Source organism: Athene cunicularia (assembly GCF_003259725.1).
Source record: "Athene cunicularia isolate RWA chromosome 8 unlocalized genomic scaffold, athCun1 chr8_part1, whole genome shotgun sequence".
NCBI lineage: Eukaryota > Metazoa > Chordata > Aves > Strigiformes > Strigidae > Athene > Athene cunicularia.
The window spans coordinates 31206918-31221652 of NW_020799109.1; the positions used below are offsets into that span (position 1 = coordinate 31206918).

The window sequence follows — 14735 nt, forward strand, 5'->3', positions numbered from 1 at the left end:
TGGCTGTGGTAAAGTTGGCAGATGAGATAAAGCCAAATATTTTTTGATGCTGTGTGGGTAGAATTTAAGTCTCCACTGTGGCAGAAACCTGTTCTGGAGTGATGAAGCATATGTTCTCTGCTCTGAGATTTTCTGGAGCTCAAGGTGATACAAGCAGTACTGACAAATTCAACTGAAGGAAGAGTCCTGGTTTTATGTCCTTTCTGTAAGCTGTAGTGCCTCCACTGTTTCCTGGCTCAAAATGGAGAGGTGGAGTAGAACAGGAGCACCTGAGGGCTCTGAGCCTTAGTGAGAAGTTACTTTTCATTGCTGCATGGCAAGGAGGAATGCAAGCATCTGTTTCACTACATGTAAGGAAAGTAATTTCCATGCTGCCTTGGTAAGTTGGACCATGAGTGCTAATCCTACAGCTATTTTTTGCAGTGTCCCTGAATTCAGTGGGGTAAAGCAGATTTGTAGGCTTGTCTTCATAAAAAAGAAGCGTGGACTTTTAGAGGGGAAACTAACCTGAGAACTGCAGATCAGAGTTTGCTCCCTGGCTTTGTTGAGGACTTGCAGAGGATTGTTTGGGGTTTTGTTTTCAGTGATACTTAGCTCCTTTGGCTTCTTCTGACTTTAAGTGGAGGTAGAGGTGTTTATTGCTCTTAAAGTATCAGGTTGAACTTTCAGTTTCCTCATTTTCCTGGCTAAAAGAAGCTTGATAATTGCCTGGAGATTTGTGTGGTTGTTGGATTCAATTGGGAATACCTTGAAAGGTCAAGATGGTGGTGGTTAAAAATACCAACCAAAATATCTGTCTGGCTGTTTTATTCAAGGAGGAATACGCTGTGGTTGTGCCTGCCAACAGTCAACATCATCCTCCTGATCAAGGCAAGACAGTGGAACAAAAATCTTACCTAGTGGGACAATTCAACAGATTCCTTTTTTCCTAGGGGTTCCTCAAATCTGTGCAAACAAGTTTTCTGGTACCAGTATCCTGTTCTTGGTTTACAGCTTTTTTGGAGTATCAGCAGCCTCTCCATCACACGACTAAAGAGTTTCAAGAATGGCAGGCCGGATGAAATATCCTTACTATCAGTGTACCAGCTTTGTACATTGACACCTTCAGCTGCTGCAGTAGAGGCTTCTGGCTGTTTTAATCAATGTTTAGACATGGAACTGATGTATAGAAAATTAATTTATAAATTAATATATTTGGTGTAGAGTTCCAACCAAACAAAAAGTATCTGAAAAGACCTAATCATTTTAAACCAAAAAAAGCTGTTCTGGAGGTATCTTCTTAGTTGTTTCGTGAGGGGTAGATACTTGCACACATAGAGGTATCTGTCTCAGCAGCTGCAAAATTAGGAAACATATGCTTTGAGAACATATGTTTTAGAAATAGTCAATCTCAGATGGCTGCTTGTCTCATCAACACGATTCTAGGTGTTATCAAGACATCTGTACATCATATAATTACTGCCTTGACCTCAGCAAAATTGCTGAAAGCTACCGCAAATTAACTCTACACTTATGAATTATGCTTTATTAACCTGTCAGTTCTTTTTAAAAAAAAATGGGCAGTTCCAGGTAAAACTTGACATGTTTCATTACATGTAGTTATACGTCACATATATTCTTTATTTTATGGCATTGTCTAAGATATAATTGGAGCCCAGCGTATCCCACAGCAGTTAGATCACAGAAACTGCAGACTCTAATCTGTCTGTCAGTTGTAACGAATATTATGATGGCTTTCAACACACAGGTTGACTCATCACCAGATTAAATAGCTCATTTTATGACCTGAAAACCTGAATGAAAAAAGGAGCCAAGTTGAAACTGAACCCTCAATTAGCTTTTGCTACAAAACAGACCAGATGGCCATTTGTTTATTAGAGGTGGTGTCAAGGAGAGACTTGGCTGCTATGGATGCAACTTTGAATTAATACCTGATTGGAAGGCTTCAAGACAAGCCTGTGTGGTTTTAGTAGTAGATTTGGGCAGAACACTGCTCTGAACTGTGAGATCATGCCTCAAGTTGAAGCAGTGTTGTCTGCCAATAGTGTCCTCTTGTAATCATGGTATTTGCTTCCTATACTATCTCATCCATAAACTTCATGTACTCTACTGCCACTGCAACTTAGACTATACATGTCCTGGTGTCTGTTCATTAAAGCAAAATACTAATGTTTTATTGTTTTGCAAAATTGTCTTTCCTGGCTCTGTTCCCTCCCTGCCCCCAAGTGCATAACACAATGGAGGACGTATATTACCCCGTCTTGCCTGGGAGAAGAGAGCATCTTAAGCCATGTTTGCAAAGCTGTTGGTTTCATTTAGAAATGTTTAGGATGAATATTATAGCTCTGGTAAATGAGAATGGATTTATTTCTGAAAACCAGCAGGGTGGGTGCTGCTTTCATTTAATTTTACATAATGCTTATATGCAAATACAGTGTTTGTATTTCTGGTGTAGTGTGTGCTGCTTTATAATGGTTCCAGGCAGCTGTCAGATACCCTCACAGTGCTGCATCTAAAACAGTTCCTTGGTGTGCTCTGAGCAGTCATGTATTTCCTTCGTCTCTGAAGCAGTTCTCCTAGGTATGGTCAGAAATAGCACAATCTTGTTGCTTTCCATTGCTTGCCGTACTATTAAACTATAGGTGCACTAGAATGGACCTGCCAGTGTTCCTCCTTTTCCCTGACCATCAAAAACCACCTTGGGTAATCCATGTGGAAGCCTTGTTTCTCCTTCAAAGCTCCTGGGAAAGAGTGACCTAGAGGTGATACAGAGGACCCCTCAGAGGGTTTGGGGACACACCATAAGACAGCTTACCTCATGTATTGACCACAGTGGGTAACAAGATTCCTATTCTTTTGCCATTTTTGCTCACCTCACTTCCAAAGTGAGATTTCTGTGAAAAGACAGGCAGAGGACCTGTTGGCCATGGATCTGAAGAAGGCTAGGCAGCTCATGGGATCTGTTTAGGGGATTGACCCTTCGTGTAGCTCCTGCGTGTTCAAACATTGTCTTCAGCTTGCCCTGCTTCCTGCCTCAGCATGCTTACCATGATGCTGAAGTACAGCACAACCCACTCTTAAGAAAATGGGGAAGGGAGAACATCTTAAGTCTTTTCTGCTTTATAGGCATCAGTGGGAGTTGATGCAAATGTGCTGCCCCTTCACCTGGACTGAGAGCAAAGTGCTTCATCTTTAGCTTTTATTAGTAAGGTTGTCTATGTGGGAGTGCCTGGCACTCCTCATATTTAAGGTTAAATGGTACTTGAAGTGGTTTTGGTGGGTGGGGAAAGCTTTATTTTGAAAAGCTGATGGTGTTTTCTGTTGGTCATCCTATGAAGCACTGAAGTGAGTACCTGGGAGAAGCGCTTGTTTCTGTACTACGAAGTTTAATCAGTGTTCATACAGTAGTCTTGTAGAACAGTAGAGTTCCTTGTACCAGGGAAATATATCATCATAGGAAGCCAGCACACTGATTTCTTTTGCTGTCTGTGCCAGTTTCTTAAGAATAAAACAAGTTGTTCTTGCTCACTGTGCTGAAGCATACAATTAGGTGTATTTATTCTGTGTAAAGCAACTCTGCTGTGGAGCATGGAGTTCCTGCATCCCAGCTCAGGGACAAGGAACAACAAGGACACAAGACTTCCTGCTCTTGGTTATATGAATCTGCACTCCAGTAGCCCTAAATGCTGAGATTCTAACATGTGGTTCGTCACCTGCTCTCATCTTCAGCCATGTGGGATGTGGACTTTCAGCATCTCCTGTGTGTATGGATGTTGGCAGAATATTTACAGTGTGCACTTAAGAATGTTCTTAAGCTTACCAGCCATCAGCAGCAACTGACCCTTTATAATTACTAACATCTTGGCATGAAGCTTTTCAGAATTTTATTTGCAAAGTAACTAGATTTTATGCCTTTCAGATAGACTGATTTTTTTTTTTGTTTACTTATTTCTCTCTTTCTGTTTCTCTAGTGAAGCTGTGGTCTACCAACTTGGACAACTCAGTAGCAAGCATCGAGGCCAAGGCTAATGTGTGCTGTGTCAAATTCAGCCCCTCTTCTAGGTATCATCTAGCTTTTGGCTGTGCAGGTAGGTAAAAGGGATTTTGGGCGAAGAGATGATGTTTCTTCCTTCTTTGGCTTCTTATTCCCCCCAAAGATGTGAGTTTGGCTGCTGTGCCCAGGACTAAGGTGTCTTTGCAGTTAAAATGTCTCTGAGTAAGACTTTTCAAGTGTGCAGTCACCCGGAAGACATCATACTACCCAAGTGTCAACTTCATCCTGCAGCCTGACTTTTTAATTTGGGTGCCCCTATCAGAGATAAAAGCTCAGGAAAGCAAGTTGCCTAGTATGTTTGAGATCACTAAGGCAACCAGGCAAAGCTCAGCTTTGAGAGTCTCATAGCAAAGTTAATGTGTTAATGTGGTGATAGTTGTTCTTTCTGATTTATAGTGTTGCTCTATAAATACTACCAAGCCATACTGGGAATTTTAACTGGTTTTACCTGAGTTGTGCTGTAAAACAGTGTTTCCTATAGCTGCAACTTCAAACCCTGTGGCTGGGCTCATGTTTTCCTAGGTTGAGCAAAGATCACTGTTAATATTTTTTTGAAGTAGTCAGTGGGGAAAGCACAATGAGCCTTTTATTCACTTAGATTAAACAGTTCTTGGTGATAATACAAAGAGTTGAGAGCAGAGCAGGTATCGCTTTGGGAGGCAAATGTATCGTGCTATGCATGCAACAACTGAAACTCGGGGGTACCTATAAAATGTTTAACCAACTCTGCATTTTCTTTCTCCTTGGGGAGTTTTAATGTGCTTGTAACTAGATGTTCTGACGACATTTGCTATCTCTGGACTTCAGGAGATATGTTGATCATTCTTGCAACCACTGGTTTGCCATTTCATTTAGGTGTTCCCATTTCCAGGCTGGTTCTACTTTGATTGTGACTCTTAGGAAGGAAAAACAAACTTGCATTTTGATATACTGCAAAAAATGGATTCAAGTTTGAGAGTAAAATATTGACTTGCTTGACAAGCATCTCACTGAAGTTTAGTGAATTACATGCAAGGATAGAACTGAATTACAATACCTACTAGCAGCATTTGAATAGAAGGGGCTATCTGTGACAGGCTCTAGGGAAGGATGAGAGCACCAGCTCCAAATGGATCAGTCACTGATTAAAATACATACGTAGAAGCACCACAAAACAGAATTCTTTCTGATAAATCAGTAACTGGGATTACTTTCCACCTGAAAGGCAGAGTGGGGATAAGGCACAAATAAATTTATGAAGGCTTTCAGGAGCTGTGGGGCATGTGGGATGGAAGTGGATAGGAGTGTCTATCCCCACACTCATGTCTAACAAACCACAGTGGGCTTGTCTTCAACAAGTGTGTTTGGGAAAGAAGAGTAATAGGGAGGCTTTAAATGACTACATGTGCATTTTTATGATTTGGAGAATGCTGGGGGGGGTAAAATAGTATCTGTACTGGGGAAGAAGGTGTAGGAGGGAGAGAAGATAAAATTTTAAATGTGTTTACATCTGCTTGATGCTTGGTAATTGAGTCTCTAAATAAAAATTGTATGTTTAACTATGATTGCTGAAACAATTATATGGAGTAATTGAACTGATGGGAATGACTTCCCACAAAGGAATTCTAATTGGTATTTCAGCCATAAATACATGTGAAAAAATGGCATAGGAAATACCAGAGTCTTGAAATATGTAATTTCTTAACTACTAAAAAGGAAATCTGAGCAAAAAAATGAGTTAATGTCTACTTTCATAGTCCATATAGTAAAGCAGTCCTGTTTAATGTGTTATGATGGAAATTAAGGTATTTCTCTTCCATCAGTTTCAGATAGTCTTGTTCAATAACTTTATTTAGTCTATGAAAAAAGCAGTATAACTTTTGAATAGTGTAATTTGTTACATAAGATGTACAGTTATAGGAAGAGTCAAAGCTGGTTTCCTCGAGTAGCATTTCAAAAAAAAAAAGGTGGATTGAGCACACTGATTTGGCCATTCCTGTTTACCCCCAGGAGGAATATAGATGAGCAATGCAAAACGCTAATGCAGTGACCAGTGTAGTAGGCAATTTTAGAAAGCTGGCCTAGCTCTGCCTTGGCTCATTCACATTCTAAGAGGATTTTCAGTTTTAAAAATTGTTTCAGTTACTTATTCAATGATTTAGTCAATGGTGAAAGAGCCAAGACTTCCTACCGTTGCATGCCCACAGAGTTTTGTACAGTATTTAGGCAGAAGTGCTGCTCCTGTATATACTCTCTTGTTTTATTGATTTAGTGGAACAGGACTATATTTATGTGTGTGTGTGTGTGTGTGTATATATATATATATATAGTGTAAGACTTGATGAAATAAGCAATTGATGAAATGGTTGGGAGAAAGTATTTGTACTTTAATATTTATGATATTAAAAGGAGGAAGTAAATTGTTTTAATATACCATTATTAAATCACTAAACATACATGTTTCAGCTCCCTCTCCCCTGCATGCAGAATAGCTTGCAAGCTAGCAATGCGACTCTGACTGCAAGTCTCTAAATTTTTTCAGTGTTAATATTTTGACATTTTTTTTCATTTTTAATTTTCTGGTTTTATTTTCTCTTGAGGGTTTGTCTTAACCATCCATACAGCTGAAATACCTTTTTATAAGGTCTTATTCTTTCCCACCTTTTCCTTTGCTCTTGACAAATGCATCTTGCCCTTTTGCATTCATCTATTCAGAGTCCCTCTTTGAAGTGTGTTTTCCCATTAACTAGATCAGCCTCTCTGTGAATCTCTGTGCTGGTTCACCCTTTACATTCTCTACAGAAACAGGAGGGCTATCTTAGGGTCCTTTCTACCCTGTCTCCAGTTTCCATATCCCTTCTCATTTCTTAGTAATATCTTGACTGTTGGCTCACTTCTGCCCATGATGCTATATTGTGCATGGGTAAAATATTGAGGTATCTTTGTGCTTTCTCTCATTTTCTCCAATTTTAGAAGAACTCCCTTTTACAGACAAATAGGAAGGAAGAGACTTAAGTCCCATAGAGGGCTGCAAACAAGTGGCATGAATTATGTAAACGGCTGCAGCAGCTTATTGAAATGGTCTCGTTACCCTTTTGTTCCCTGTGTGGCTCTGTCTGCTGAGGACCTCCAGTCCTCGGACCCAGGGGCTTTTTGGGGTGTGGGGGTCACTTCTGCATGAGTGTTGAGTGCTGAGTGTGATGGCAGCCTGGCCCTCATCTGGGCCCCTCAGCCATACTGCAGAGTAGGTAGTCACAGTCAAGTATCTACAGCTTCAGGGCTCTGCAACAAATTCTGAACAGGGGATCTTCGTTTTAAAAAAGCATTTCCACCTGCTCCCAGTTTACATGCTATGTTGCCAAATAAAGGAGTGAACTGAAGGTCTGTGGTGATGGCTTTTGAAGAAAGGTCAGGCAGCAAACCCTGTGGCACATTGAGCGAAACAGGGGTTATCTCTGCAGCAGCTTTGGCTGTGTTTTTCTCCCTGATGAGACTAAGTTGACACTATGTGGCTGGCCCTCACCTCCCCCTCCCTCCTCTGGTAAGATAGGGAGGGACAAAAGAAGAGAATTTGTGGGTTGAATAACAATAAAGAATTTACTTAATATAACAAGAGAACAACTGTAACAATAGTAAGTTCAAAAAGAAAAGGGCTAAAATGCAACAGTGGCTTACCAAACACAGCAACCGCCCTCCACAGCACCAACATGGTCCAAAGGAGAGCCAGCCCCCACCCACCTGGGCCTGGCATCACATGGTATGAAGTAATCCTATGAAAATTAACTCCATCCTGATCAAAACTAGGACAACTACTAGACTGCTTGTTGCTGTTCATATCACACCGCTCCTCCTCTGTGGAGAATGTGCTTTTCTCCCTTGTGCCAAGTTCTTCTGCAGGTCCCTGCCTATCACACTGGCAACAGAACATCATGAAGAAACTGCCTTGACTGATGACTCCTGAAAAGGACATGATGTTGGCTGGAATTGGGATTTGTGTGGATTTCTTGATCAAAACCTCTGTGCTTCAGAATACCCATTGGTAAACACAAGTAGTGAAAATGGAAGGAGTTGCTATGGTGCCTTGATTTAGATGTAGCCATGATCAAAAGTGCTGTGTATCCATATGGAGAACTCTCCTTTAGTAGAGAGTACTGAGCTGACTTCAGATGCCATAGAAAACCATGCTTTAGTTGCCACTATAGAAACAAATGCCAATATTACCATCTAATGTGGATGATACATGTTTCTTTTCTGGACTCTTCACTCTGAAAGCTTTTGAATGACCAAAAGATCATTTTGGTAGCTTAAAACAGAACAAATGAGCAATAAACTAGAAATAGAGCCTATACATGAGAGGAATGAGTATTTGGTTTGGGAAATAATTCTCTTAAAATCAGACAGGCACTTCAGGTGAGAAGGAAGCTAGTGAGTCTGGCTGCAGCCTGATAAAAATCTGTTGCAGTGGAGAGGCACATAAAGAAGAAAAGATCCCTTTTGTCTGTTACTTTAATAAAATATTCTATTTGCATACTTACTCTGTTGAAACATTGGGCAGTATAAACTGTAATCACTGCTGAATGCAAAATCAGGTAGCTTTGTAGTCTTTTCCTCTTTTTAAAAATAGATAGGGTTTTATCCTGAAATTAGCTACATAAATCATGACTGAAGTTATTATTGTTCTGCCTCAGCAATAGCACTGATGCCCTCAACCCATATATTTCCTAGCAGTACCATTTGCCTGCTTGGAAAATAAAAAGGCTGAAAATGCATGAAGTTTGCAGCTTGAATGTCCAAGCTGTGCAGTCTGGGTGAGGTCAGGCTGTCTGCTAACTCTAGTGAGCTAAGCGTAGCTATTGACAGTAGCAATGCTTTATTCCCAGCATGCTGTAATACTGTCAGCAGCTACCACTGACCTTTTATTTCCCATATATTATGCAGAGATCCTGTAATCAAAACTTCAGATTCCTGAGTTCTTACATTAGATGCATCATCTCACATACTATATTTTTTTCTCTGTAGGGCCCACAAATCTAGCAGGTTGGACTGGGGAATGAGAGGGGTTCCTCAGAGATGCAGGACAGAAACTACCTGCTCTCCAGGAGCTTCACACAAGTGGAAGCAGCGAACAAATACAGATGGACAGAGAAGAGCAACAGAACAGCTGCAACATGGTCAGAGCTTAAGGTTTTGCTGGGTTAATTTTAACCTCAATCAGGTCTCTAAACCGCTTCACTACGTTGTCGCACACTCTTGATAGTGTGGGTTCAGATGAAGTAACCAGGGCAGGGAAAACACAAGTCAGTGCTGATGTATGTTGGTTTTACTACTTACAGCCTCAGAGTTTGAGACTACCTGCACTGGGGATACTATATTCCTTTCTGAATATTCCTAATTTTGATTTTTCATCTCTCCTTCATACTGGCAATTGTGTGGCCAAAACAGAATTGCCTTATTTTCTGGATCAGCTCATGTCCTGATCATAGAGCACCAGTACCAGTCCCAGATGGGCTTTTGGCAGTCTGAGTTGAAATCAGCATTAGCTAACAAGCCGCAAATCCTCAGTGAACATAAGGTCTCCTCCTTGTGCTGAGGTTTCTCTCCTTACTTGCTCTATTTCTCCTCCTTATTTCCTTCCCCACTTGTACAGTGACACCAAGCAAGAACACAACCTATGAAAGTGCTTTTCCTTTGAAGATGGTTTTGCCCTTCCTCAGCAGGCTTTGCATGCTATTCAAAGATCTTTTCCTGTGCACCATCTTCAGCATTACAGAATGGCATCATATTCTGTCTCTGAATGCTGCCGCCTTTCTTTTATTGTTGAACAGCCACAAAACCAATACCAATCCACAGCATCCAGTGTGTCAAAGGACTCCTGTTGCTACATCAACAACTCTCTTTTCATTTGCAACTATTCACTCACCCCTAAGGTCTCTGCATTGCCCTGATGCACTTATAGTTCAAGGTCACATGTGGCTTCTTTATCGCCTTTGTTCAATTTTGCTAATATACCTGGTGTCCAAGCAGATTTTTTTTTTTTTTTTTTTTTTGTTTTGTTTTGTTTTTTTTTCTGCTGCAGTAACCGGAGCAGTGATTTTTCTTTTCCAAACATCTCTCTGTAGATAGAGCTAGCCTTTCATGCTGCCTTGGATCTGGGTGACTTTCCTGACTTGTCATTCAGCTCAGAAGAATGATGTGATATTAATGGCCAAGAAGGCAGTGTGCCTTTTTGGAAGAGAATTAATGTTTTCCAGCTGAAAGCAAGGTCTTACCTTAATAGATTCTCATGGGTAAGTACTCTGCTCTATTGAAAGCCTGCAGTGACTCAAAGAATCTGTTTGTGTGAATATGACATGTTTAGGGTGGAGTTAGGCAGTTTCTTTGGGCTTAAGCTACAAGATTACCTTTAGCATGTGAATTGAGCGCAGTGTTCAAAGGCACAAAGGTTAGGCACTTCTTTCAAGCCTGTAGAAAAACTTCACAGCGGTGCTCGAATTTCAGCCTTTATGAAACTGGTATGGCACACAGCAGTCCAGGACTTGCCCGTTACTTGTATTGGAGTTTACCTGCAGGGTGTCTTTTCTTTAGTGAGTATTCAATTATCTTTCTCTAGTCCATGATCTCTGAGGCTATTGGCAGGGGAAGTAGGGAATAAAGTTCATGTTTTGGAAGTGGACACTTGTCATCTTATAATTTAAACTTATTCCAGAATTCATTGCAAAGGTTTCATTTGTTGTAACTTTTGAAAGCATCTACGGCACTTCAGTCAGTTGAGGGTTGTTTGCAGGAATCTGTATTTTTGGCCAGTGTGGTGGTGATCATATTTCTGTTCCAACAGTACTTAGTGTGGGGGAAGCACTGAGCTTAGTGGGATTGTTTAGGTTAGAACACCATCTTGAAGGCTTGACTTAAATGTTATTCCTCTTCATGGGTTCTGGGATGTAAATGAAAGCGAAATACCGAACCATACCATCTGCTGTCCTGGTGAAGACAATCTGTCTGGCACTGGTAGGTAGATCACACTCTGCTTCCACTCAGGACTGACAATCAGAAGAATGGCACCTGTGCCATGTTATTTAAACCTACAATTTTTGCAGTTAAGCTGACTTGCCTATATCTGCACATCAGAGGTGCTACCAGATCAGCCAGGCACTGTACAGCATCTTCCTACCTTGCTGCAGCCACTTCCTAGGAAATCATGGAGGGTCCTAAAACCACTCATAGATGTGCAGGAGATGTTGCATGTACAAATTTTACATAAGCTTCAGAGTTTAGAAGCTTATGTAACTTTTAGTTGCACAGAAAAAGTAGTATCTGACTTGTGTTCAATAAAGCATTTGCAATGAACAGTGAGTAACAATACAAAGACCTGTTGGGAGTTTCCTAGCTTTATCTCAGAGGTCATCACACTTCAGTAACAAGTGAACGAGTAAAATGAACTTGAAAAACTCCATTTGATTCTCTGGAGAAAAGGATAAATCTGTCATTAGCAGAAGTGAGTGTGATAATTGTTTGCCTAAATATTCTTTTCCTGAACATTTTGTCATACTACTGGTGTAGAAGTAATTTAGTCAATGTTACAAAATTCAAATTAAAATTGAAATGAGCCTTGAAATTCAAGAACAGATCGGCGACTGCAAGATTCATCTTTCAGAGTGCCAAATTGCTCTTGCTACTTGCTGTTGCTGTATCCCTTAGTTTAATCCTTTCCAACCGCGGTAGTTTCCAAAGCTGCAGTTTTTCTGGTGGATCACTTAAAGTAATTGCTCATTGGAGTTACATCCTCTGTAATGGCTTCCTGTGTTATCTCCTGGTCAGACTACTGCATAGATTAACTGTTCCAGCCTTTTATTTGGGTACTGTGCACATTTAGGATTTTTATAACATACACTATTTTATAATACAAGCTGGTGAAGGTTGTCACATTGCATAGGAAAATCTGTAACCTGCGAATGCAGTGTGAGCTCTCATCTCAAAGGCGTTTTTTCATAGTATCTGAATAAGCATTGCATGAGTTTGTAAGAGAAGATTTTTTTGAACGTTTGGCCTAGGTTCCTCTAAAGAGGCCCTGTTAGCCATTTGAATCTCAAGAGGATCACAAAAGACTGTAGATGTATGTACAAATCTAGTCACTCTTTACATGACTTACATGCCTAGCCAGAGTGTACGTTGCTTCTTTTCCACGTTGCATACCTGTGTGTCATCATGTGTTTTTTTGTGTTTCCTTGTCTACCTAATCCACCATACCTTTGGGGCTTTGGTTTAAGTATTCTTACCTGAAGCTTGAATATTAGCAATTGTGGCACTGTATTTAATATCCATCGTCTCTTCCAGTGGAATTTGCTTTGGAGGGCAGTTTAGGTAGTTAAGCAGATCACCATCTCCAGAACCTAGTACAAGAAGGCTTATATCTCCTCAGGCTAGTGAAGTAAAATGTAGTTGTGAACTAAAATCAGGTTTGACTGTAATTTGGCAAACTCAGGTCCTCAGCTGCATATTGTAATGCATATGGCAGCAGCCAGCACTTTCTCTGGAGCCAGTTAGACTGCACTGAAGCCTGTTTGGTTATTTTTGTATGATGTTTGCTGATACAACAAAAACCTTAAAGCTGTTGATTCCTAAATGCACTGCTAAAATCTTAGGGAGGATGTTCCTTTTCATATATGCTTTTCTTAAATATCTCCAGCCCTTATCTACGTGATCTTGACCTCTTGCAGTGTGTGGTCCCTGGGAGTCAGACTATGCTGCCCTTTCCCTCTATCACAGCTCCATGACACACACAACATTCAAGAACCAGAGCTGACAGGTTTGCAGTAACAACAATTACTGTGTGCAATAAGTATCTTGAATTGGGAGAGATCTGTTGAGCAAATGAGGTACTACTTCAGACTTTGATAGAGGTATCCAACACTTACTGTACAAAAAAATTCTCACATAAGCACCAGGAGCTTCAGATCTTCTGAGATGTAATCCATTTTACATGGGTTAAAGCATCTTTTACTACAGAATGACTGTTCTTTACATGTTCTAGGTGTCATAAAACTTTTGGCCATCAGCCTGCATACACTAGTGCATGTAATCCTACATGTTACATAGTCAATGAGAAAAGTTAGATTAAGAATCTGAACAGTACCTCATTCTTTTTTCTTTCAGACATAAAGAATGAATTCTACCAAAAGCTGCAGGTTGTTACTGCTATTGTCTTCATTGGTTCTGTAACATTAGTAAATCGTCCTTTTGTGTATTGAATATTTTGTTTCGCCAACAGTCTGATAGAAGGCAATCTTTGAATTTCACAAAAGCCATCTAGCCCTTATTCCTGTGAGAAATCTCTGTAGCTCTTTAAAAACATAAAGGTCAAAGTTTCAAAGGAGTTCTAGAGAAATCTGTTTTGCTTCCCCCTCCTATCAGAGCCCTTTTCTCTACTGATTAAGATCTCTAATGTTTTATGTCTCCTCATTCCCTCCTTAATATGAGACAAGTTATTTAGGGTAGAGGTTTTATGGGCTGCTGTGTCAAAAGCTTTAGACAAGTCAGTAAAAAAATGTCCCCAGTGTGTAAAGACCATTATCCATAACCCAGCAAATGTCATCTGTAACTTTAAGCCATAGGGAATCTGTTGAATACGAAGGTTAAACCCAGTTGGCAATTCCCATCAAGGCTGCTGTTCCCTTCATCTGTTCAGCAGAGGGAGATATAGATCTTTAGTGAAATGCTAGTGTTGATATAATTTTTTTTTTTAATAGTACATTTGTTGATAGTAAGAGACAAAAATCACTGGCTGAAGCAGGTTATAGTCTTCCCTGCAGAACTCAGTCAAAATATTTCAAGTGCTAACCTGAAGCTCTCTGGTCTTACACTGCTGAGCCTTTCCTTGGATGAAGGAAAGGTAGAAGGTGCTTATTGTGCTGTTGGTTTTGCCAGAGATGAAATTGAGGCCAGCAGGCAAGTTTAATCTAAGATCAGCTCTCTTTAATTCAGTTTTCATGGAGTAGACCTTTCTCATGTTGCTTCATTTGTCATCCAGTCTACTAAGCAGAACACTGTTAGGCATTTTACGTCTTCTTAAAGCTGTGCTCTGCTTTCACTTAAATGAGAACTGGGCCTGGATTTGTGTTGGATTCCCTAAATATGATTTTTTGGAGACTGGTTTTGTATTGGATTCCCTAGATAGCATTTTTGGAGACTGTTGCCCATCATCTGTATTGCAGTATAGGAAAATGAGATTGAGTTTTCATACCCAAATACCCATGTGCCTTCCTCTGCTTTGGAAACTTCCTTTCATCTCCTCACTAACATCATGGGCTCCATGGCTTTCTCACTTAAAAGGTTTGGGTTTTTTTTTTAAGATTTTGCCATAAGCAGAATAAATCATACAGACCTTGCTTAATCTTGTATAGTCTTCAGTGCATGTTGAAAGGGCATATGGTGGAGGCTTTGACCTGCAGGGAAAATACCTATTGATTGCTTTTCCGAAGTTCAATCCCTTTTTGGGTGGCCATTGAATGTTTGACACCTGTGAAGACAGGGTATGAGGAAGCTCCCTGGGAGTCTGGTACAATGGTGTGAGACCACTTGTCTAGACAGAGCTCCAGTAGCATGAATGAAGTACTGCATCCCAAATCATCTCAGGCACACACATGAAATACAAAATAAGGACGTTGCTCCAGTTTGCTGCTATGGACCACTGTGTTGCTTTTAAAAG

At 40.4% G+C, this 14735-nt stretch overlaps 1 protein-coding gene across 1 annotated transcript in view; it reads left to right on the forward strand.

The window, feature by feature from the left end:
* Positions 1 to 14735, forward strand: part of COP1 (COP1, E3 ubiquitin ligase) — a 134171-nt gene that overhangs the window by 72818 nt on the left and 46618 nt on the right. Inside the window, exon 17 of the mRNA XM_026854021.1 lies at positions 3972 to 4088. Coding sequence (XP_026709822.1) covers positions 3972 to 4088 — 117 coding nt within the window. The remainder of the gene's footprint in view (positions 1 to 3971; positions 4089 to 14735) is intronic.